Genomic DNA, 25,625 nt, shown 5'->3' with positions numbered 1-25,625 from the left:
ATCTGGTGGGATTGGGTCAAGTATGTCCAGCCCACGTGTCAATGCAGACAAAACTGAGAAGCCCAGTTTCATTTCTTGTGTCTCCCTGAGTGTCTATGTCTACCGTGGCTGCATGTTTTCAGGTAGTTATTACAACTTTTCTCTTTATCTCTTAGGAGCTCAAGTCACAGCAACGGATTTGCCTGATGTCCTAGGAAACCTTCAATACAATCTTTTGAAGAACACATTAAAACGTGCAGCGCATCTGCCGGAAGTGAGAGAGCTGGTTTGGGGAGAGAGCCTGGAGCAGCACTTCCCCAAGTCGACGTTTTATTACGACTATGTTCTGGCCTCAGACGTGGTCTACCACCACTACTTCCTGGACAAGCTGCTCGCCACCATGGCATACCTTTGTCAGCCAGGGACGGTGTTGCTTTGGGCCAACAAATTCAGGTTCAGCACCGATTACGAATTCTTGGATAAATTCAAGCAACTTTTTGACACAACACTCGTGGCTGAATTTCCAGAGTCATCAGTCAAAGTTTTCAAAGGAATACTAAAATGGGACTAAATTAAGCAGAATGCCTTCGAAACATTAGTGTGTCTTTTGAGCAGTGTTAGAACTTGTCAACAAAAGACTTTTTGTGAGGTTGAGGGGGTGGTGCATTAAAACGACTGGTGTGCCTAGAACAAACTAATTTAATGTTACAGCAGCTTTCTAAAATAACCTATTTACAATCACCTGGTTAATCTAAATATCTACAAAGAGTAATATTGAAAACATAAAAGTAGCTGTGTTGGCTTCCAAAAAGTCTCAATTGTTTAATAAACTTTATATAATAAATTCATGGATTTCCCCGTTGTTCGACTGCAAATTTGTCAATACGCTTTGGTCACATGCTTTTTGAAACTGAGCTTGAAAGGGTCCTTCTACCTTAACTTTGAAGAATTTAGCTGCAGCAGATTTAGCTGTGGCAAAAGGAGAGGCTACCGAGTGACAGAAAACAATAACAGGCTTCACATGGATTAAAAATGAAGAATACGGGAATGGTACTGGAATAAGGAAATGGATGTTGTGTAGGAATTTCCTAAGAGAATCCAGCCTACAAATACCCTACTTCCGTGCCAATGAATTGCTGGGATCATTTCAAGTTAGATTTCTGGATTGTTTGTTTCCCCCCCAACAAATTTATGATTAAAATTTCTAGAAAAGTAGGAAAGAATGGAATTTGTTTGTTTTGATAAAGACTATAAAAAATCTAAAACAAATCATGATTATAAAATGTTAAAAGCTTCTTCTCTGATAGGGGAAAACAATAAAAAATCCAGCCACCACCATTTCTCAGCATTATACTAGGGGCTTTAGCCAATGTGGGAAAGCAAATGAATAAAACACGCACATTTCGGACGCAAGAAAAGGGACACTATTTGTGGATGATAGGATTGTTTATGGAAGCCAGGGTCAGCAAACCTTTTCTGTAAAGGGCCAGCTAATAAATATCTTCAGGCCACACACTGTTTCTACAGCATATGTGTATTATATACATATTTACAGCCATTTACAAAAATTCAAGACCCACTCTCAGCTTGGGGACCCTGCAGAAAGGCAGGCTATGGATCGGATTAAATGTGTAGGCTCTGGTTTGCTGACTCCTGGGACTGTGAATAAGCTACAGTGGAACTACTGGAATTCTTGAGTTTAGCAAGGTTGCCAAATGTCAATATATAAAGCTCAGTGATATTACAGCATGGGAACTGACCCCTAAATCTCTTCTTAGACTTGTAAGTGGATTTCTTTCACATATCCAGGACAAAAGGATAGGATGATCATATGCTTATTTCATTATGTTCTAAATGGATACAGGTCTGCCCTTTCAGAAAAGCCAGATTGATTATAATTATGAAGACTCTTTGTCTTCAAACTTTTATAGGAAAACTTAAATATATTGGAAGTAGATGAATCATATATTTAAACATGTGCAGTTTATTGTATGGCAACTATAATTCAATAATGCTCCATAAGTAAGTAGATGAAAGAATCATGACCCCACCCCCATATGGATTTTCAACTCCTGGCAAATCTTGTTTTTATCTGTACCTCCACCTACTTCTCCAATTCTGTATTAATTAGAAGGAAATAATAGATATCCTTTCTTCTGTAGATTTGGTTCAGATATATATAAAACACATAACCAAAATACTTTATCACATTTAAAAATATATTTTATGTAATATAAAATTTTATACTAAGTAATTTAGTATTACATATTAATATATTGAAAAATCTAGGGTTCCAATTTCTATTTGTCTCCTAAATGTCATGACATTTATTTTTAGAGTTTGTCTGAATCAGGACCCAGATGAGGTCCGCGTTGGATTCACTGATTGGCTGGCATGTATCTGAAGTCTCTTTCGACCTATAGCTCCTCCCTCCCTCTTACTTTTTCCTCTGGCCATTTATCTGCTGAAGAATGCAAGTTGCCTGTCCTGCGGCATTTCTACCTGTTGTGTTATGCTGACGGCATCACCAGGGTATCCTTCAAAATGTCCCTTCACCCTGTTCTTCCTGTAAATTGTACATTTTAATGACTCAGCTCTGGGACCACCCAGGGCAAGCCCAGCTTGAACCAAACTCCAGCCAAGTTATACTCATGAGTGAAAAGAAATTATTGTCGTTAGAAGCCACCGAGTTTTGAGGTAGCTTGATAGGCAGATCACTGAGGCATATAGGTTAGTACCTTTTAAAATCACACATAAGATGAAAGTTATAGAAGATCTTTCCAGCCGCTTTATATTCTACTCACATTTTGGATAGGGCTTGGCATAGTCAGATTCTAGAACTTTCATGTCATGACTGGAAATGCAGGCAGTCCTGGACATCTGTCCTTGATCCTGGAACTATAATTATTCATGTTTGACCCTTGAGAGGACATGGCTTTAATAAATTTTACACTTGCTTGTTAATTCTTTGAAATCGTCTCACAAAAGCACGCGTTCTAAATGACAGTAACACGAGACCTTTGCAGGAGGGGGCAACTGGCCTGTTGCCACGCAGTGCGCAGCACGGTAGACCGTCTCTGCATCTTGCCCTGCCGGCTGCCCGCCCACGGGCTCCGGGAAGGCCCTCCTGCGGGTGAGACACCCTGGGCCCTTCACCGGAGAGCAGTACTTACACCTCCCACTTCTTTCCCAGCTTCCTCCTTCATAATGACTAATCCAGTTTTTTCCTCCTTTAACTACATTCAGACTAACAAAGTTCAGAGCTTATTCTTACTTTCTTATTCCTTAAGGAAGTCTCTGTTGAGTTTTTTCTGAAGATTGGGGGAATGAAAAGGATCCCTCCTTTCCATCTCTATGCATGCTTCTCTGACTTAGATCCTACAGAGAAAGACAAAAACATACCTTTTAATGCTAGGCAGTAAAGAGCACAGAGAATGAAACACTGCAGAGGAAGACTCAAGTCAATTAAGATTCAATAAATTTTGAGTTGGAATAGACACACTGAATATACCACCTGAATTTTCTGGATGAGACCTGTAGAGGTCAAGTGATGGGGCTCATCAGGGCACGAGCCAGGACTAGAGAGAGCCGGGCTGGGATTCAGCCATCCGGTCCAGACATTTCTTCATCAGAGTGGGGAAGGAGGAGAGGGACCAAGTGGGAAGGAGGGGACCGGGCCATGCTCTTCCAGGGTGAAGACAAGTTATCCAAGGGGGGGGGGGTGAGAAATCCCATGATGGCAAAGCTCCTACAGATGACAAGTGGGGAGCTGTCACTAGAAAGGGTCCAGTGACTTGTGCTGAGCACACGCTCTGTACCATCTCTAATGTTTAAGAAGTACCTAGCTCTTTCAGTTGTCTTCAGTGCATGTGGTACAAAAATTGTCCATTACCAGAAACAGGAAAACTGTCCTCAGCCTTTTTTTTTTTTTTTTAAGATTTTATTTATTTATTTGAGAGAGAGAGAATGACCAGGGGGAGGGGCAGAGGGAGAAGCTAACTCCCCACTGAGCAGGGAGCCTGATGCAGGGCTCCATCCCAGGACCCTGGGATCATGACCTGAGCTGAAGGTAGGCGCTTAGGGGACTGAGCCAGCCAGGCATCCCTGTCCCTGGCTTTTTAAAGAACCGTTTTACATCCTATATTACCAGTGATGATTTTACTGAGGACACTTTCTTCTAGAGCTGATTCAGGTTCAGCTGTCACCATGGAAGCAGTGTGATCTGGACAGAAAGCAGAGGCTGACAAGATAGCCACCAAGTCAGGGGCGCTCACCATGGGTTCCACTGATGGAGCTGATCTTTCAGAAATCACCGTGCAAAGCAGATTTTGCCAATCTGCGGATGTATCTGCAACTTCGTATTAAAATTTTACCATCTATGGAAGACTTTAGCCCCAAGAGAAAAGTAGTAATTAGAGAAGTTTTTGTTACAATCGAGAACCAGGAAGTGGCTTGAGCCTTAAAAAACAAAAAACAACACCCAAACTTGCCTGAAAATATTCAGGCTTTACCGAATGTACTATTTAAAAGCTCCATTATTTCACTACCTCCCCCTGAAAACACACAGCTCTCTTGTTTGCTTTCTAGTACCAGCGAGAGGGGGGCTAGGAGGCCCCCAACTCACAGCATCACATACATGCAGGGTGCCACTAGCTGGCCTGTTGGGAGGGCCCAGCTGCTCCCTGTACCTGGGGCTCCACATTGTTCTTCAAGAGTGTATCCAAAATCCACCAGGGGCTGAATTCTTCTTCCACATTAAAAAATATAGCACAAAGACCAAAACCTGAGGGAGAAAGTAAGAAATCAGGGAGCTCTGGAATGATGGTGCTTTTATATAAAAATAAGTCGTATTTGAAGGATCCAAGAATTAATTGTATCTTCACCTAACTCAGAAGATAGTCCTTCAAAATAAATGTACTACCAGAAAGTTTCTAACCTTAAATTTATATTAAAATTGGATGCTAAATTCATGTGCTTAAAAAAAAGTGTGATGTCCATGAAAATTGGGGACCCATTTTGCCAGTGAAAAAGCACTTGTAAGGATTTTCTCCTTTCTAAAGCAATGAGAAAACTGGCAAAAATTCTGAGGCAACTTTTTTTCAGAAATGTGGAAACTAACCAAAGGCCTGGAGCAAGCTGAAGTGTGTTTACTCAAGTAAGATGACCAAATGTCAGCACAAACAGCATACTTTGTGATGTTCCAAACTGCCCTGTTCCATCCCATCTCCAGCACCATGAGTTGCCTGGAAAACCAGCAGCCTGGCAATCACTGGAGGGAGCCCAACAGGGGTGGGAGGTTCTCCCAAGCTTGTGATGGTTGTTCCCTAGAAAACCCCACGGGCAAAGCCTTCATTTTACTAGACTCAGCTCGCTCTCAGGCTGAGGGGCCTTTTCCCGAGGGGGTGTTTGTCTAGATGATTACAGGCAATTGTGTAATTTTGTGGCTGCCTGAGATGGTGCACAGCTGGGGCTAATCCAAAGGCTTAAAAGGAAAAGCTGGGAAACGAAATGTTCACAGGGGCTTTGAAACCTGGTATCCAGAAGGCCATGCACATCCTAGAGCTGCACACATCCTCATGAAGAACCTGAGAAGGACCCGAGCTTTCACCTCTGGCTGCCCCTGGAGCTCTGTGCAAGCAAGCAGCACGCACTAGGAATGGCAAAACCTGCGTTATAGAACGGATTCTATAATTAATAATTAACCAGTCGGTCAGTCACCCTACCCTTTCTGAGCCTCTCAATTTCCTCACTAAATGAACATGTATACATGGGAACCTGTATGACTGAGGATGAAAGTACGTGTGTTTGTGAGAGAACATGCATGTGGTTGTTCGTGGTTGCACTTTAAATTCTAGATGGCTCAGAAACTATATGCAAAATGTTTACATGCATATCTGTATTTTTTCCAAAAAGGCTCTAATGTTTTTATCATCTAAAGGGGTCAATAACCAAAAAGTAGTTATGAGAGACTAGATAAGATTAACTGGTAGGTCTTTTATAATAGTAAATTCTAAGGGAACAAGATTTGAAAACCATACACACACACAAACACATTTGCTGTCAGTGAGTAGAAGCTTTTCAATATTGTCTATGTGTGTCTTTTTATTTTATGGAGGAAGGATGAGAGAAGCAAGTATAGTAGCCAGAAAGATAAAAATAATAAAAAGCCAAAAACATACACAAAAGTTAATCACACAAGAATTGGCAATATATTCAAATAAATGCAAGCCTATAGGAAATATAAAATAAATTACCTCATGTTGAAATTTTTGTCTCTTGATTTAATGTATTATTTCTGTTCTAACCCCAAATTTTATTTATGAAAAATTAAGACCAACTTTAAGAAGCTTCAATATTCACTTTTATTATTTATAAAAAAAATTAAGGTATCAGAATGCATATGGTATATACTGTGATCTTGGTTTTGCACATTTATTCACGTGTTTTACATTATTTCAACTTTAATAAACATACCATATGTGTATCTTTACAATACCTGATAAAGATTAAGCTGTCTGGCACTTATACATGTATTATTAGTTCATTCTGATGCTCTGCATGTCAAGAGGATGTTAAAAATGATCGACCCGAAATAACGCCAAGATGAAGATTTAGATTTAGTGAAGCAGTTATGCTCCAGCAATTGCCACACATTTATTTGTGCCGGTTTTATTTTTTCCCCTTAATTGAGTGTAAACTTTTGCAAAAAAAAAAAAAAAATCTGGAAATGAAGTTGTGTTACTTTTTAGTCCAATAAATAATTTTAGCTACGCTTAATGTAGCTTTTTAAGGCCTTCATACAATTGAAAAAATTAAAGTTGAGCATGTTAAAACCCTGTTCATTTATAAAATAAAAAATAGAATTTTACAGGTTTGCAGTTAAAAGTCAACTGTTCAAAACTGATCATGCATGTAATAGCTGCAACCCAACTGAAAGTCCTTGGTGCTGGCAGTCAGGGCACAGCCCGCTGCCAGCAATGTGAGGCATTAAAAAAACACCATGATGTCAGAGGTCTAGATTTACATGTATTAAGCCACACGCCAGCAAATTCTCTGATAAATACACATCATTTTAATAATCAGTATTTGATAGCGGATGAAAACATGCATTAGACTAAAAATGCCACAAATTTGTTTTTATATCCATTCACTATAAAACTTTCTTTTTTAAAATTTAAAGTCTTGTTTCCTATTTTAGAATACACAATAATCAGGAGGATACATGATGGGGAGCCAGTTTTCAGTAAAAGATGCACAATGGGTCCATCCAAGTAACTTCATCAGCTATAACAAAACACAAAAATATATTATTAAAGAACAGATTTTTTAAGCTCAATATTTAGAGTAAATTTTGTTATTTAGTAATAATAAAGCAGTGGCATGCAGAACTTTCCTTCTATCCAACCCACCCACCAACCACCCTTCCTACCAACTGATGTTACCATCAACTAACCTATCTGCTTTCCTACTGACCAACCTCTACTGGTGATTATGACCATCCCGGCCAACCTTCCTTCTTTCCTGTCTTTTACTAACCTTTTTGTCTTCCTTTCTTCCTTCACTCCGACTTACTTGCTCCCCTCCTTCCTACCAAACCAGTTGCCTTTCTTTCTTTCTTTCTTAGTCTGACCGTAAGCCAAACACTATTCTAGACATCGGGAAAACAGCACTGAACAAACTCACTTCCCACTTGCAGGAAAGTTGTGTTCTATTCAGGAGAACCAAAGAATAAATAAGCAAATCAATGAACAGATGAATAAATGAATAAGTAATTCAGCTGTATATATCAAGTAATACAATAAAAATAAAACCTGATGAGATAACAGTGATTGGGGAAATAAGATGGTCAAGAATGGAACCTCCAAGGAGGTGACATTTAAGCGGAGATTTGAAGAAGAAACCTACTCTGACAATCTGGGGAAGAGCTCTCCATATGGCTGGACTAGTGAGGCCCCTGGGCGGGAAGGGGTGGAAAGGGGTGGAAAGTGGCGGGGAGGGGCATGGTGGCTGTTTCAGCCAAGCAGAGAGGGCACACGTGAGGGATGCAGAGCCAATCTGGGAAGCGTGACAAGGGATGGGGCTGGGAAGGAAGGCAGGAGCCACGGAAGCAGTTTGAATTTTATCCTAAATGTGATGGGGCTTCACCAGGAGGTGTCTAAAGCCATCTTCTCCAGCTGTGGTGTGGAGAACAGACAGTACAGGAACAGAGTGGAGGGGACACAAGTGACAAAACATCCCCTGATGTGAACATCTAGGCCAGTCACTGGCTTTACTGATGTAAGAGCTCACAGATCAGAGTCGACGTGATGAGAATCACATTACACACATTAACGATTAGTTCCAGAAAGAGTTCTCTTAACCTATTCAAAGATCTGAAGATGCTAATTTAAAATGTCTTACAATTTGACTGACCAGTGAAGGTACACAGAAAAGGTCTAAGAGGGAAGATAACCTATACTTTAGTTACAAAAAACTTCCCCAGGAACTTACTGATCAGTTTCACATCCAAAGAATACCTTAAATAGAGACACCAGACCTTGGCCACATTTGGCATGACCAAGATACCTACCCAACCTCATATGCCATTTAGGCACAAACCAACTGTGCGCGTCCAGAGACAAGATGAGGCCACGACGATTTCTGTGGACTTAAGTTTTCACACTTGACAATTAACTTGAAAGACTAGAATTTCTTATCTAATGTTTCTAACATCAACCACAGAATTTCTCTGCACATAATATGATATGTGGTAAAAATCACAAAATGGCCTATCGTTGCAAATGAAGAATAAAATCAAATAAAACTCTAAACGTTCAAACATTTTAGAATTGAGCCAACATGTATTTAAAAGGAATGATTTTTGTCTCCTTCATAAAGTAAACTCAGTCTTCTGACTATACATCTAAACTTCCTAATGCATTTTGCTTATGTTGAAAACATTTGAGGCTAAGTATAAGTTCTCTGGACAGGAGTTTTAAAAATTTAATAATAAGAAAAGTTTAAAAAATGTAAAGAGCTTATTGACTGTCTCTCATGCTTTTATTTTATAGTTCACGTTACACGAATGAGAGTAGTAATCAGTCAAGATAAAGTCAGTATCGCTAAATCACTATAATAAAGCTTTTAGCTATCTGATCACTACGCGATATTTAGGTGACACTTAACAGTGACAATTTAATATCACTTACTTGAATACAATTTTTCCAGTTTTCTTTTGTTGGTTTTTCTTCCACAAGTTTAGTTGCAAATTTAAGGCCTCTCCCATACAATTTATGTACTAATGCATGCTTGTATGCAAATGTTAAAACCTATAATGTAAAACAAGATAAGGCTTATCTATGAAATATTTACATTTTATGGCTTATAGCTTTAATAATGAAAACATTAAGGCCTTAACAGAAGTGCAGCTTTTAAAATGAACATTTTACATCAAGCAAATTTCAAAGATGTCTTGAAAGAACAAAAGTTGAATATTCTACAACTTATTTGGGGGAAAAAATAAACTGTGATAAATCACTAGGCTCTTGGAATCTATACCAAAACACCTCTTTATGCAAAGGGGAGCTAACATACATGATCACAAAAATGCAAGTAAGGATAGCAGCACAAAACTACAGAGTCATTATAAATTACCAAAACTGCAAAAGGGGATAAAGTAAAAAAAAAATAAAAATAAAAAAATTATATAAATGTACTCTTACTTTCAATTAATTCTTTTTGTGTAAGTTTGTACCTTTAATTATTGCATCTGTCAAATATACTTGTAATTATTTATTCATATTTTTGGTCTCCACTTTTAGAATGTAGAGAATGACCTCAAAGAAAGGAATCCTATCACATTTACTTGTATTCTAGAGCCAAGCAAAGTGTTCACTTGTTCTAAGTGTAGTAAACAGATGGGTAATACAATGCATGGCCCCTAATACAGTGGTAGTACTATGGCAACCAGGATTATTTATAACAGTTTTACTACGATTTCCATCCAGTGTTTATCCCCCAGGCTCTTATTCATCTTTTTCTAGCAGCAAGCACAGCACTGGGTACGTAGCAGATACGCAACAGTCATCTGTTAGCAACGGCAGCAAACACTGCTCAGGTCAGTTCCTGTACTTAACACTCATTCACTAGAAACCGTGTGTACCGTCACTATCCTCCTTCAACAGGGAAGAAACTGAGGCATCAGAATTCAGTACCATGCCTAGGGTCATATAGATAGAAATGGTAGAAGTGGGATTCGAACTCCAGGGTCTGATTTCAGATCCAAATTCTCCCTCTCTGGTGCCACGCTGACGCCTTCAGTTTCCTATCACTCCCTTTCTCCAGCATGAGCACAACTGCACTGTGGGGAGAAACCTCAAACATTTAGGAAACTTTTTCTCCTTTCTCTGAGGTCTTTACTACAAATTATCGTAGTTAATCTAGAAAACAAGCATCTGTCTAGTAAAACAAAACTAATGTCTTGTGCTGGGTTAGAAGTCTACTAATTTCATTTACTTATTTTGCTTTATCTTCAGAAGAAAGGAAGATTGACAAAAACTTGTACTTATTAAGAATTACAGTAGAGAGCTAAAAGAGATTTAGAATGTTTTTATAACCCAAATCCAAAACGTTCGTCAATGTTTCTTCTTCTGAACTGGGTTTTAAAACTGATGAGCTATAAATCCAGATAATAATTATTTAAAAGTCATAAAGTTTTGAGAAAAATAACATCCAAAGTAACCAGAACGCCCCCCTCTCCATCCCCGACAAACCAGTACATGAACAGATATGGGAAGGCATAAACACAATTTCTAGATGTTCTTAATTCCAGCTTCATACATAACTGGCTTAACCTAAAGGCCACTACACACATTCTCAAACTGTTTTGCAAATTAGTTTGGCTAAAGAGCCACTATGCAGACAGAGAAAATAACAGTAAAGTGGTTCTAAAACAGGTAAGACAAAGGAGGTCTCACTAAACACAATGTCTTCTTCAGAGCCCAGCTTAGCCACACTCCATATATTTTCTTCCTCTTCTGGCCGGGGAGCTGGGAAACAGTAAAGAGTAGGCAATGGGGCACAAGGGAGGTTTCTGAAGAAACCCCCAAGAACTATGCCACAGCAAGACGCACAAAGATTACCTTATTGTCAAAAAGATCAGTCCATTTTGTAGTTTCCCAAAAAGTTTCCATCACAGAATCCAGAGTATTTTCTCTTTCCTCTTCTCTTCCTTCGGTATCGCTCGAAACAGCCCCATCTTGATCTTGTGCGTGAAGAAGATGGTCAGCTAGGGCACATCCTTTTCTACAAAGGGCATCCACGAGCGTAGATTTCTGTTTGTCCATATCACTGTGTGCCAAATCAAAACAATTCACAGATCAGTAAAACTCTTTAAAAAGTACAGTCTTATCTGAAACTAATAAACTCATGCATTCTTTGCCTCAGATTTACAATGCAGAAATATTATTATACATCAAATAAGACTCCTTATTTTTAATAAACATCAAATGAGCCACTACACGATTATACAAATTAAATGAGATAGGACAGCTGTATTTGGTTGAAGCAGAATGCCACAAAGCAAAAGAAGTGAAAGTCTGTTCAGCTCTAAATTCCGTCAGCTAAATAACTCTTCATCAGAACAGCTTCTTTAAAAAAAACAATTAAAAAAATTTAAAAAAAAGAACAGCGTCTTTTAGGTATTTAGATTTCTTATAAATAGCAATCATCACATATTTAGGTACCAATGTACGAAAGTTCTTTCAGCAGTGAACTTTCATTTATAAATAGAGCAAAACACTGTAAAATGCTTCCTCTGTGCCAGTAACTGTTTTAGCACTTTTACATATTAACTCATTTACAGTCAAAACAATTCTATGAGTAAGATACTATTAATTATCCCCATTTTGCAAAGGAGGAAAGTGAGAGATTTGTTCCAGGTCCTATGGTTAGGAAGCAGCAGATTCAGGATTAGAAGCTACTTAGTGTCTGCTTCTAGAACCCCTGCTCTTAATCATTATGGTAAAACTGTCCTGCTGCAGGGCAGGAGACTGTGCTCTTCTGATGTATTCCAAGTGCCCAGACAACTCCTGCATAGGACAGAAACAATAAATCATTGTCGAATGAAATATAATAACGACCTACATCCAGGGTTGTTAGTCTTTAGGATACTTGCTTATCTGAGGCATTCTGTCCAACTCATGTCCCACACGTGTGAAGACAATGAGGATTAAAAGGCTGAGAAGGTGCCCACAGGGCACTCAGACATGGATGAACACACTAACAGGAGGAATGGCTCTGAAGGACTCCGAGGAGAATGTGCGACATGAAATCTGCTGGCACTACAACATCAACACTTAGTACCGAGGGTAATTAAAATGAGAAAACAACAACTTGTTACAACCCAACAAAGTTACCCACCTTAATACGTTTGCAACATAGATAAAATTAGGCCAAAAAAGATGCCTAAGATTTCAGCAAAGAGTTTCAAAGCTTAAAGGAACTTTCACTCTCTTTTTGGGGAAACGTTGTCAGTGAACTGCTTGGTCACTTTGGACACCGGAACAAAAGGATTTCTGAGTTGAAGGACATGTACGGAACTTCTCATTTACTGAGAGGTAAATCTCATTTACCCACCCCACCCCACCTTTTAGATGCCAGCCACCAACTGAAATGTCTTACCAGTACTTCATTTATACTTTACAGCAACCCTGGGAGTCGGACACAATTATTGTCCCCATTTTATGAAGAAGGGGGGCCTTGGAACAGAACTGGATTGGCAAGGCAGGTTTGATCATCCATGGCAGTGCTGACTGATTGGTCCTAGCTGCCCAGAGAAGGGCTGGAAGGATGCAGAACTTAGGGGGTGACACAGGTGTGCTGTACTTGCCAATCCTCGACTGAACTACCTGCCAGACCCAATAACCCAGTTCTCTGATCCAATAACCTAAATTCCACATATTTGCAATATTCCTTCCCTACCCTCATCTAACTTAGGATCAGCTCAAATCAAATACTTTCTTAATCCACGAGGCTTTCTCTACTCAAATGAAATTAGCTCTCCTTCCTACAGGCTTGCACAATTTAAAATATTTATTATAACTCTTAATCACATCCTAGCTAGCACCTTAGTCTTCTGCATCAGAGCGTATGCTTCCTAAGAGTAGACAGTGTCCTATTCCATTTCTTTTTGTTCCTCTCAGTGATCCTTTACCTACAGTGTTCGCTCAATAAGTACCTCAATCAAATCTAGCTAGAGGTACTGATCAAAGTGGTAATAGATATATTTTAGATCACCTACAAAAAGCTATTATCATTTTTAAGATTACCAAGTGGCTATCATAACTTCTGATGCATAAGTGACTGGAGTAAAAGCAGCTTTGCTTGGAAGTGAGAAATAAACGCTCCACTGCTGCTCCTTGTCAATGGATGACAGCCCCAAGAAACGCAAGCCCTCCTGAGACCACCTCGCCCCAGAACAGGAACTCCAAGCCTTCCGCCCAGCACAGCGTACCCGAGCCCAAGGCGGTCTGGTCAAAGCAAGGCCTGGAGCAGATACTTTCCTTGTAAGTGCAGACAAACCTTTCCAATGTTGCCAGAAACAAGCTAGCTTCTCTCAGCATTTTCACGATGTTTGATAGCTCCTTTCTAGTTTTATCCCAGCATCTCTGAAAGTCTCTACAGCTATAATCTTTAAAGTCAGGATCCTATGTTACTGTTATTTTTTTGAGAGCCACTGGAGTCAGGGTTTGAGAAAAAAACTGTGAGAAAAAAGGGACTAATAAGATTGAAAACACAGCTAATCTTGGTCTGTGGCTCACTTTAACCTGAAATTAAAGGGTCTCCTCTGTGGACAGGAAGACTTAGGAAAGACCGGCCAGAATATCAGCAGGGTTAAATGGACCTTCATATTTACTGAAATTTCCAGCGTTATTTCCTAGACACATGAGTCTGAAGACAGGATATTATTTTCACAAACTAAGAAATAACAGATGCTAGAGGGATGGGGGAGCTACTAGCAGAGGCCACAGTGAGGTCAAGGCAGCCTCAGAAGGGGCCACGGTTTCCGGCAATGAGTTTCTCATGGGCGATCCAGCCTGTGACATGGAATGGAATTCAGGAAGTCAGCACAGTGCAGACTACTCCAGCCAGAAGCCAGGGGCCCCACTGGGGACAGGAGATGTCTGCATATGACTGTGGGCTGAGGCGTAGACCCTGGAGACCAGGAGCAAGGCGCTTATCAGCTGAGGGCAGTTATGAAGGAAATGGAGGCGGGGAGGACTCAGGCTAAGAGACAAAGGTCTCTGCCTCCTGACACAGAATGGACAGCAGGAAGATGGGCAAGGTGGAGCTGGAGCCCTATTTTTCTATGAGAAAGAAATGAGGGGTATGAATCTTCTCAAGCTGGGTAGGAATGCAAGAGGCTGCTTATCAAGAAAGACCCAGGCTGGGACACACGGTGTGAATCCAGCGCTCCCGTTTCCAGCATTGGCAGCCTAGGCTGGCCACGTATGCTCCCAGCCTGTTTGCTCTTCGGCAGATATGGGGTAAAAACGCCCCTACTTGGCAAGTTATTTAGAAGATTAAGTTTAAATGAGATAATGTATTCAAAACATCCCAAATAATTTCTTGTACATAAATGGCATCTCACAAATGGACAACAACAAAACAGCCATGTTTGAGATTATTCCTTTGGAAGGCGGGGAAGGGTGCAGACCATGCCAACAACCTAATTTGAATAAATTTTATTCTGCTTGAAAACTACTGCTTATAGATTTAGAAGAGCTGTAATATTAGTATAAACAATGTAATACCCAGAGTTTAGCATCAAGAACTTCATAGAGAAAGAAGTATTCTGACTGAAGCTGAGGGCATCACAGAATAGCTCTAAGAGGAGGTGATTATTTCTACCCTCGCAGGTAACGACCTCTGGGTGAAAATAAACCAAAGTGAGGGAGGGGAGAGCTGGTCAGGAGAGCTCCCATGAGACGGTCCTGGGAATTCAGGGAAGGTGGAGGCTCTGGAGGCCGCGGGACCATCACACAACATACGGGGGTACTCACCCACCCCCACCCAACGACAGCTCTCTGCTTCACGTGTCGCACTGGGTTTCTTAAAGCTAAACCATAAACCCCCTTCCCTTCACCCCACGTAATACTGTTAGACCAGTTCCTAACTCAAGCTGCTTGTGACAGTTTCAACCTGACTTTATTTATACTTGTGTTACCAGGCATTACAAACTAAATCTCGACTTTTTATGCTATTGGCCAATGAACAGTTTAGAGATTAATCGTAGAGGGTGTTATCTGTTTGCCTCCTCCATATGTCCAGTTCCTACAAATCCCCAAGTGGCGGGACTGTTTAATCACAGCTACTCAGGTCTCTCCACCACAACAGCACCTAATGGTAGAGAAAGCAGACTCCTTTTCATTCGCTTAATATCAAACAACTGAAAAAAATTATTACGAAATATCTAAGGGGGGAGCATCCAAATACCAATGACTCTAGGGACACAACAAATACAAGAAAGAAGAATATTCTCAATAATTTTAAAAAGTAACTAAGAAATGAGATGCAAGAAAGATTATTTACTGGTTAGGTACTTTTTTATAGTAGCTGCATCGGGCCTGGGGTCAGTCTTCATTGCCATATAAACTGCTAGGGCCGTTTGATCTATGTGAGAAATAACAGCATCTGCAGCTTCAACAATTTCATTAAGTCTTTTCATCCGTTCCTAGGGAGGAAAAAAAGAAATAAGAAATGGATGTATCAATGGGTACACCAAAGTACCTTCATTTCTGTCGTCTCAACTGTCAGAGTCACAACTCCAGAGCGAGGGGGCTGCGCTGTCTCCTTGAAGCCCAGGGGGCTCTGTGCTGCCCCTACTGTGATTGCCACAATGTCAGCATCACTAGAAAACCTGAGCTCAGACGGAAAAATACCTAATACACATTCCCCATTGATGTTAGATGGGGAGGATAAGCAAGATAAAGGGTTCACAGAAATGCAGTGTTTTCTACCAAGGCAACTCCTTTTCTGGGCATCTTAGAAACACAATTGGCTAGGTTACTCCAGTCTCACACCACACGAAAACAGAAGGAAAGAAGAACTTGCTCTAAGGAGGGCCTGTATTGCATGGTGCACTGGGTGTTATACGCAAGTAATGAATCATGGAACTTTACATCAAAAACTAGGGATGTACTGTATGGTGACTAACATAATAAAAAAAAAATTATTAAAAAAAAACTCGCTGATGAACATTCTTCTTAGTTTATTATTAAAACGACAAAGGTGAGAGTAAACAAAAATAGACCCAACAGAGTCTAACAACAATCACCATGGTACTCGAGCTGCTCTCAGTAATTCGCTCCTTTCTTGTGAGTCTTAGAGGTTGTTTCCTTTCAACACCTTCAAGTTCACTCTGAACCCCTGATAATTTTTTTAAAAGATTTTATTTATTTATTTGAGAGATAGAGACAGCACAAGAAAAGGGAGCGGCAGAGGGAGGGGGAGAAGCAGGCCCCCCACCAAGCAGGGAGCCTGATGTGGGGCTGGATTCCAGCCAGGACCCTGGGATCATGACCTGAGCCAGAGGCAAACCCTTAACTGGCTGAGTCACCCAGGCACCCACCGCCCCCACCCCCTGCCCCGGATAATTTTTTAATTGTTTATGGCTAGCACCTTCCTGCTGGCCAACATTATCAACGAGAGCTGGCCCACGTTAAGACAGCTTGGAACTGTGGCCAACTCTTAAAATTACCAACAGTAACAAAGTTAACACAAAGTAGGAGTTCTTCATTTGCTGCAGGTGTTTAGATCTGCAGCAGGCCAGACCCCTGCTCTGGAGGTGATGTCAGAAAAGCAACCCTCAGGATATCTTACTTACCACTCCTCCCACTGAACAAAAATGTGAGCAGGAATTCTAAGCTGAACTCACAGTAATGGCTAAGTCCTGTAATTACTTTAATGAAAATGGTTAATAGAATATTCAATTTGAAGAAACCTGGTTTCCTTTGGCAAGAACATAAGACAGGGGTGTCTGGGTGGCTCAGATGTTAAGCGTCTGCCTTCGGCTCAGGGCGTGATCCCAGAGTCCTGGGATTGAGCCCCGCATCAGGCTCCCTGCTCCACTGGGAGCCTGCTTCCTCTCCCACTCCCCCTGCTTGTGTTCCCCCTCTCACTGGCTGTCTGTCAAATAAATAAAATCTTTAAAAAAAAAAAAAAGAACACAAGACAAATACAAGGCTGCATTTTCATTCAACGTATAAACCTTACCTAATGTTACAAACAAAATGAAATACTCATATTAAGAATGAACATGTCCAACCTTTTCAGCGTCCAACTGATGAAGTCTTGCAACATACAGAGGAAGATAATTAGGATATGTTTCTTTCAATTCATTATAAATGTCACTAGAATCCAGCCTATGTATATAAGAAAGAGAGAAACACTATATTTCATTTCTTTTAGAAAGAAAACAATTTCTGTCTTCCTTATTATTTAACATTGCTTTGAAGTTCCAGCTGATAACATAAAGCATCAATCTGAAATATAAGTAACATTGCTGACAAAGATTATCATTATTTGCAGGTAGTATAAATATGCTTAGCCTAGAAAAAAAAATCAAATTGTAAGCATCAAGTTTTCATACATGCCAGGTATGGATGTATAAAGAGGAGGAAAAAACATTCAAATACCTAGAAAGATGAAAAGATCTTGAAATATCTAAAATGTGTAAGAAAAATGTAAACTTTTCTGAAAAATCTGAAGTCTCAGATGAATGGAGAGACATTCCATGTTCTCAAATGGGGAAACTGAATAAAGCTAATTAAATGGGTGAGGGGGAGTAGTACGCAGGGATTTTCCTGGCTTGCCTTGCCTGCCATGATACCACCACCTCCTGGGCTGGGCTGGGGTGGGGAGGGGTGCCCACGCCCAAGGCAGGCCCTCTGTTCTCTGCCACCCCACACTTGCTCATCACTCCACCTCACCTCTAGGCAGCTGAGCTGCGTGAGAGCCAGCTCCTGCCAGGAGGAAAGTCCTCTGTCTGGGAGCTGAGGGGCGAGGGAGCCCTGTGTTCCTGGCTGCAGGCCGCCTGGAGTTGAGGTGCTGCGTCCCTGAGCTGGCAGTGGGGAAGCAGGGAGTGGCCTGGGCTCAAATACCAGATTCTCACTTTTCTCCCTTAACTTTAGATATTCTTGAACAGATGTTTCTTCATTCATCCTTTGCTGCATGCCCTTACTATCATCTCCACAGGTTTTAAAAGGCCGATTTAAAAAAAAAGGATTTTCACTAGTTTCTGGCGGAGTGGGTTCCTGGGACTCCTCACACTGCCATGCCAGAAGTCAATCTCTACCATTTTGCTTCTGAAGGATTTACATTGTATTTTCAACTGTTTACAACATCCTACAGTCAGTCAGAGACTGACTTACAGACTCTGACTTCTGGTGGAGATACAGTCTAGTTTTAAGGGGAAAGGTAAGTTTGACTATAGACGGACCGTGTGACCATTCAATCCCTGGGAATTATGTTCCCGATATGCTGACATCTGTTCTCTAGAAGAGTGCAGGGCTGCAAGGATGCGTACGTGTTCAGCTAGTGTGGACTCCCATAGAAAAGCAGTGGTCAGAGAAATACTGCATAACACAAATGGAAAAAGCAATCCATCGGACTACAGAGAATAAATTTCTGCTATGTAAAAAGTAAGCTAAAACTCAAAAAATAAGCTGAGGGAAAAATGTGTACCAGTACAGCAAAGCATTAATATCTTTTATGTTAAAAAGTTAAAGGAAAAATCTGATGTCCCAATAGAAAAATAGTAGAGCACATGTCCAACTGACAGCAGCTACACGAAGAATGCAATGACAGCACCTAAAAAGCTCAAATGCTGTAACCTGAGAAATGCAATTTAAGACCACGGTAATGGCTTTTTCTCTTTTTGCCTTCTAGCAGCATGGCTTTGTTTGCAAGTTCACGGCATAATAGGCTCCGCCGTAAGCCACTGGAGGGAGTAGAAATTGTGACAGTCCCTCTAGAAGGTAATGTGGCAAAACCTATCAAAGCGATTTATAAGTATTAATAATACTGATTCAATAATTATATTTTAAAGATGCGATCTGATGGATATGATATCTAAAGAAACTACATGTATACAAATGTCCATCACAGCACCACAGAAAAGCTATAAACGTGGATCCCAAATACAGTATTTAAGCAGGTTATATTTCACCAACAGGACAGCATACTACATAGTCATTAAAATGGTATTTTTAAATGACTATTAAATGACCCAAGAAACGCCCAAAATCAAATAGTAACTGGAAAACTAGGACACAATATCATTCACACTGCTAATGCATAACTACAGAGAAAATAATAGGACAATGATTATCTTTGGAAAGTAGGCAAAAAAGTGATTTTTATTTTTTTCTTTATACTTTCCAGTAAAATTCTCTAAGAGCAAATCAGAATTAAGTGGTTAAATTAAAAGCCCCTGTAACCCTGCCATAATTACCATTCTGAATACAGCCTATGCACATATACAACACACTGCTGTAACTGGGAAAACAAAAGTAAACACTTAGAGGAATAAAATCCACTAAAACTTACTTTGTCATCCACTGAATTTTAAGGTCTCGTAACGCTTCAGTGAACTCTTCTTTTAAATCTTTCTCTTTCTCCGAATCTTTTTCTTTATCTTTGCTGCCATTCTTAGTCTTTGTTGGCGGAGGTATTAGGTAGTAATGGACAGGGATCACATCCTATGAATGTGGAAAGAGTCTCAGATCAATATGCTTAACTTTACATATTTTAAAATCATCTTCAGTACCTGAATATCTCAGAACACGGGCTGCCCAGAGTTGTACTACGTGATACTCCAGATCCTAAGGGCCACAATACATAAAAAACTCCAATCCGTGATCAAAGGAATTTTCTCCCCAAACTTTAAAGTACTGGTGCTTCTAAATCTTTAAAATAAGGGATGTAAGGGGCACCTGGCCGGCTCAGTTGGTGGAGCACGCGACTCTTGATCCTGGGGTTGTGAGTTCCAGCCCCACACTGGGTGTAGAGATTACTTAAAAATAAAATCCTAAAAAAATAAAATAGAGGAGGTAAGAACAAACTTTCCTCCATTTGAGTGTATTTGGTATTCTTAGTTTTACTGGACAGACTGGATTACAAAAAGTACTAATTACCAAAGTCTACTGGGCTTTCACATCTTCTACTTGAGAAGGGGAGGAAATAACTTAGAATTTTTAAGGAGATCCTCTTTTTCTAAGTAAATTTAAAGAGAAATTCCTTCATTCAATCAAGAGGACTTATTGAGGCCCTGTGCCGTGCCAGGTAATGCTGTGAGAACAAAGAGGTGAAGAACAAAGCAGACAAGGCCCTCTCTTGCCCCCTGGGAACATATCCTAGCGGGGGAAGACAGACAACATACAGATAGTGAATTTTTTCAGAAGACACCACATGATATGGAGAAAATGAAACAGAATGCAGGGACAGAGAGAGGTTACTCGGTGAGATGGGGAACAATGCAGATGAAGTGGTGCTGGAAAGCCACTCTGAAGAGGGAATATCCCATTTGAGTGAACCTCCACGGCCTAAGTGAATGAACTGCCGTGGACCTAATGAACCAAACTGAGGAGAGGAAGAAGTGTCTGAAGACAGAAGATGGGCACATGCAAAGCCCTGAGCTTGTGTATACAGCAAGCGCAGCTGGAGGCACTGAGCATGTGGGCAGCAACCACAAGGAGTGGCGCTAATGGAAGAGAGTACAAAAATACAGATTTTATTCTAAATGCAATTGGTAGCCTACTGGGAGAGCTGTAGGCAAGGCAGTGAACATGATTCAAGATTTCTGCTTTTTGTTTTATGACTCTGGATCCTATATGGATGAAAAATGTTGGTTTGTTTTTAATACCTCTTCCTACTATGTGGAGAATGGACGATAGAGGGCAGAAGTCCAGAAGGAGGAAAACAAGTTAGGAAGCAAGCCTAGACTCCCAACACTACTCTGATCTAAAGAACAGGCTGTACAAGAGGAAGAAGTGGATGGATTCAGAAATCCGTGAAGGTAGAACCGACAGTGCTTGCTGATGGTGTTTAAAACTAGGGGCCAAATAAAACTGGGCAGGACGGGGGAGGGAAAGAGGAAGCCCAGGCCTTGATTCAAAGCATTCTGCAGTCTCAAAGATGCTCAGGAGTGAGGGAGACAGACACCAGAGGGACTCCGTGGATAAGCCAGACAAAAGAAAGAGGAGTGGTCAACCAGTGACAGTAGCAGACGTGGCGCCAGGGGCAGAAGGGCACGGTCACAGAATGGGGCAGCAGTGGCTGGTGCCCAGGACAAGAGATGCACAGTCTCTGTGGACAGTGGGGGTGAGGGCTGACCGAGAAAGAGATGCAGGAACAGGAAGTAAAGAACAGGAAGTAAAGAAGCATACATAGTTCCTTTGAGAAGTTTTGCTTTCGAAAAGAGCAATGTGTAATTATATCTAATTACATCCATTTCCATCCATTCTGTTAAAGCACATAAGTCTCCACTTGCAAAAACTAACGCAACATCTGGGAAATGAAATCCCATATATTTGCTAGATCTGGTTATGGCACGATAACCAGGTGCCCTTAATTAAATCATGAAGTCAATTTCACCAATTCTAGCTTCAAATTTATATTAAAAATGCTAAATTAAAACTTTTGTTTTAATTAGCAAAATTTCTAAAATTGGGAAAAAATGTTACCAAACTTTTACTCTCCTAATCACAGTAATTTCAGAAAAAAACTTCACACAGGTTGAGACAAAAAAAGTATTGAAAGCCCCCTCCTTCCCCCAAATAGGATTTTTAGGTGTAAATACAATGCACGTATGCCCATGTTAAGAATTTTCACAACTAAATTTTATTTTGGGGTATAATTACAATAGTAAATATAAAGAACTACTGTTGAAGTAGTTCTAATAGTATTCCAACATAAAACAGTAACTACTACTTCAATATGACTCATTTAAAGCACATAAAACCACTCATGTGACATAACCACACAAATCCCCTTTCAGCATTTCAGCGCCATGCTCTGTCTGGGGCCAGCAACCAGCGCCTGCAAGCCAAAGTCGCATGTGCAGGGTGGGACTGGGCAAAAGAAGCAGGGGTTCTGCTTGGGCAAGCTCCTCAGGACCCTGCTACCCATCTTCCTTCCCTCCGCTTGAGTTCATTTTCCTAAGTGGGCACTGCTGGGGTGAAAAGTGTCTGCAAAATTGAAGTTGCTAATTAACCACCAAGCTCTTATGGGAACAGATCATTTCCATATCATCTGTACAGCACAAACGATATACTGAAGAATTCAAGAAGCAGAGACAGCCCCCAACATTTACCCTATGTTCATGTAGTCCTGTACTTCCACTGCACTAGAACGGGGACGACACTTGCCTGGAGGAGGAAACCTGGCAGTCCATGGAGATTCTAATCTAACGTGAGCCTCCCTTAGTCCCCCCTCCTCCTTGACTGATTAGGGAGAGGGGGAATTTCAGGATGGGAAGGAAGTCTCTGTTCTGAGGCAATTCCTCCTATGAAGCTCAAAGGTAAGGCGTTTGCTATTATGTTTTAGTACAGAAGAGAGAAAACAGAATTGAATTTAAAATGAGCAATCCATTAAATTTATGATTAACAATAAATTCTAAGAAAGATCTATAAATAGAAAGAAACCCTATACCATGGCAACCATAAACTATCACTAAAAACTAAAAGCACAAGAGACAGGGAGAATTCATGATGAATGACCCTGGTGGGGTCGGCGGGGAGGGGATCAAGGTTTTGTGATCAGCATTTTATGTATTAAATATATCGAATTAGCAATTATAAGTATTACTATAAACCTATAAAATATTTCAGGACTAATTTTTTATTATTAAAAATTACAAACATGGCAGTTTTCACTCCTAATCAAAAGAAAAATGGAGTTATTTTTTGTTTTATCATGTTCACCTTTTCTTTTTGTCAGTATTTTTCCAACTTGCTCCTCCAGGACTTAGTATAGGGTCAATTTAATGGAAATCATTTTGTACCATTAAGTCTGGAGAAACCTTGATTACGATTTAAAAAGATAGTCAAGAGCAATCTTCAGAGCAGAAATGCTGAAGTTCTCTATAGTAGATACTTAACAGTAAGTTTTTTAAAAACCATATTATTTCTGCTATTTGCCAAGTATTTTGACAGTGTTTGAACAATATCCTTGAAAGTCAAATCTACCTGCAAAACTAGTAATTATTCTTTGGGTAACATAACACACCATCATTTAAATTTTGGTTCAAAATTACAATTTCCTTAGTTCTTAAATTATTAGCAACTAAATTCAAAACTTTAATACCTTTACACAAACTAAAATAGCTATTTTAAAGATTAAAATCATACTGGAATGCTATTTATCATCTGTTAAAAGTAACTATATTCTTTCATATGACAATGAACTTAAATTACAATGACAATTAACTTTAAAAAGGTAACCTGCATTTTCCAAATTAAAACTCGCTGAGATCCAAAGGACAAATCCATTGAGGATTATGGACCAAAAGCTAGTTGGTATTTTACTCTGGCAATAAATCAATACATAGATCTTTTTGGTAATGAGACTATAAGACAGAAAGAACTGGAAAGAGGTAACTCCAGTTGCCCAAGTTCTTTATATAAAGCTTTCCTAACCATTAAGTAATAAACTTCCCTGTTCACTTAATAGTTTCCTATCTTGGGGCACCTGGGTGGCTCAGTTAGTTAAGTGACTGCCTTCGGCTTGATCTCAGAGTCCTGGGATCGAGCCCCGTTTCCGGCTCCTTGGACCCGTGGGGAAGCCTGCTTCTCCCTCTCCCTGCCACTCCCCCAACTTGTGCTCTCTCTGTCAAATAAATAAAATCTTAAAAAAAAAAAAAAAAAAGTTTCCTATCTTACACAACCTGATCCAAACAAAATCCACCAAAACTCCCAAAAGATCAACCAAAATATATAATAGGAAAAATATACAACAGGAAGAAAAAACCCCAGCTATGATTTTGTGATAAGCACGTTCTATTTTTTAATGGGCTCCTAGAAGACTTTTTCCTCATTTTCTAAAGCAGTGGCTTTCAAGCTATTTTCAGGATGACCCAAAGACAAACAATCTATAAATAAAAAGAAATTCATTTTATGAGACTGATGAACGACATTTCCTACTTTAGTTTTCACCTTAAAGCTGGTTATATTTCATTAAATGAATGTACATGGCCCACAAATGGGTCACCATGCTCAGCTGAGAAAATACTGGCAAAGTGAAGTAGATATTCCTTCATCTGGAAAGACGATTCCCAGTGGGGCATTTGTGAACAAAGTGTTTACCATTACATAACAATATAAACATTACAGAAATCTTTTTAATAAAGGAACTTCATCTGTTCTAAAATGGTGGTCCCCATTTTCACATCACTACGAATTAAGAAACAGAGTTATCTCTTTTTTATACCTTAAAATACAAATTTTCCTTGCAACGCTTCCCGCTTGAACAGGAGAAATCACTAACACGCTGAATGATGCCACAGAGCTCACTGAGTATGTATATTCCTCTTGCTAAGTGCACTCAAAGTAGAATTCTGCTTTTTTGAGTTAAATTTGGCTCTAGCAGTCAATCAGATTGTCTAATAAGTTGTAGGGAAGTTATGGTCTTAAACCTGCTCATGTTCTTAGTGTCAATTTTAACCTGGGGTGGACAGTCCTTATTTCTGTTCCCACTCCCCACTGCTCTGTCTCTGCTCCTCCAGCACGACAATGACACAAAGAGCAGGGAATAAAGTTTTTTTCAAATTCCTTAGTAATCTTTTATTAATCAAATCATCCAATTTAAGAATGTTTTTAGACTTTAAAAAGAATTGTTTTGGCTTACATAGCTAAAAAAATTATATTCATTTCTCTGTAGGATTCTAGACATGCAAAATTTCAAATATTACCATTTGGTATCATATCTGTAGCTAAGAAATGAATAGCATTACATTTTTTTTTTCTAGACACATATAAAACAGGGTCTTCCAGTGATTTATGGCAGGAAAAAAACACTTCAGGAAAGCAGTATGTCAACACTGACAAGCTAAAAGCACTATACTGCAGAACTTAAAGAAAGGAAACTAAGGGAGAGATTTTTTTAAAAAGATTTATAATAGGTGACAGAAAAAAAAGTTTAACTAATATGCAAATAAGGCTTTAAGACATCTTTTTTAAGAACTGACAATCAGTACCTTTTTAAATTTTCCTTGTCGTTTTGCTGCAGACTGCCCCTGGGAGTTAGAAGGACATTCTGTAAGAAAACATGCACAGTCTACACAGGATGGAGACACCACCTCTGTCTAATACTTGTCTTCCAGTTTACGTCCCACCTGCGTGTGTCTCCGTACTTAGAAGGGTTAGGTCTACGATCAAAATGGCAGGCTTTTAAACAAAGCAACATTGCCACTTTCATTTTAATAAAAATGCAATAGGTCATTCCTAAGGGCAAGTTTTTCAACTCTGTATTTGAAAAACTGAGTATAGCAAAATCTCTTAGTTATCAAAACACTTTTAAAAACATTAAATTTAGCTGACAGCCCAGAGTGATTTCAAAGACGCCACACACGCCCAGACATCATCATTCAAGGTGACTGTGCAAGGCAGAAG

The 25,625-nt window shown here is 39.8% G+C and overlaps 2 protein-coding genes across 7 annotated transcripts in view; one reads left to right on the top strand and one right to left on the bottom strand.

Annotated features, from left to right (window-relative positions):
• The window catches only part of METTL21C (methyltransferase like 21C), a 7,703-nt gene extending 7,153 nt beyond the window's left edge, over nt 1-550 (top strand). Inside the window, exon 4 of the mRNA XM_008684986.1 lies at nt 156-550. Within this exon, the coding sequence (XP_008683208.1) occupies nt 156-550 (395 nt within the window). The remainder of the gene's footprint in view (nt 1-155) is intronic.
• A 5,773-nt stretch (nt 551-6,323) lies between these two features.
• The window catches only part of TPP2 (tripeptidyl peptidase 2), a 71,191-nt gene continuing 51,889 nt past the window's right edge, over nt 6,324-25,625 (bottom strand). For 2 of the 6 annotated variants that reach the window (XM_040624343.1, XM_040624367.1), the window contains 8 exons: nt 25,211-25,249; nt 19,567-19,718; nt 17,285-17,381; nt 15,561-15,691; nt 11,100-11,307; nt 10,935-11,006; nt 9,168-9,287; nt 6,324-7,263 (listed from right to left, as the gene is read on the bottom strand). In XM_040624343.1, the coding sequence (XP_040480277.1) occupies nt 7,174-7,263; nt 9,168-9,287; nt 10,935-11,006; nt 11,100-11,307; nt 15,561-15,691; nt 17,285-17,381; nt 19,567-19,718; nt 25,211-25,249 (909 nt within the window). In that variant the 3' untranslated portion in view covers nt 6,324-7,173. Of the gene's footprint in view, nt 7,264-9,167; nt 9,288-10,934; nt 11,007-11,099; nt 11,308-15,549; nt 15,692-17,284; nt 17,382-19,566; nt 19,719-25,210; nt 25,250-25,625 lie in introns of those variants that run through there. The other 4 variants (XM_040624357.1, XM_040624351.1, XM_040624363.1 and 1 more) reach the window with 4 other exon arrangements.

Source organism: Ursus maritimus, unplaced genomic scaffold (genome assembly GCF_017311325.1).
Source record: "Ursus maritimus isolate PB19 unplaced genomic scaffold, ASM1731132v1 scaffold_10, whole genome shotgun sequence".
Classification (NCBI taxonomy): domain Eukaryota; kingdom Metazoa; phylum Chordata; class Mammalia; order Carnivora; family Ursidae; genus Ursus; species Ursus maritimus.
The sequence above is the reverse complement of the archived record's forward strand: the minus strand, read 5'-3'. Positions and strand labels throughout refer to the sequence as shown.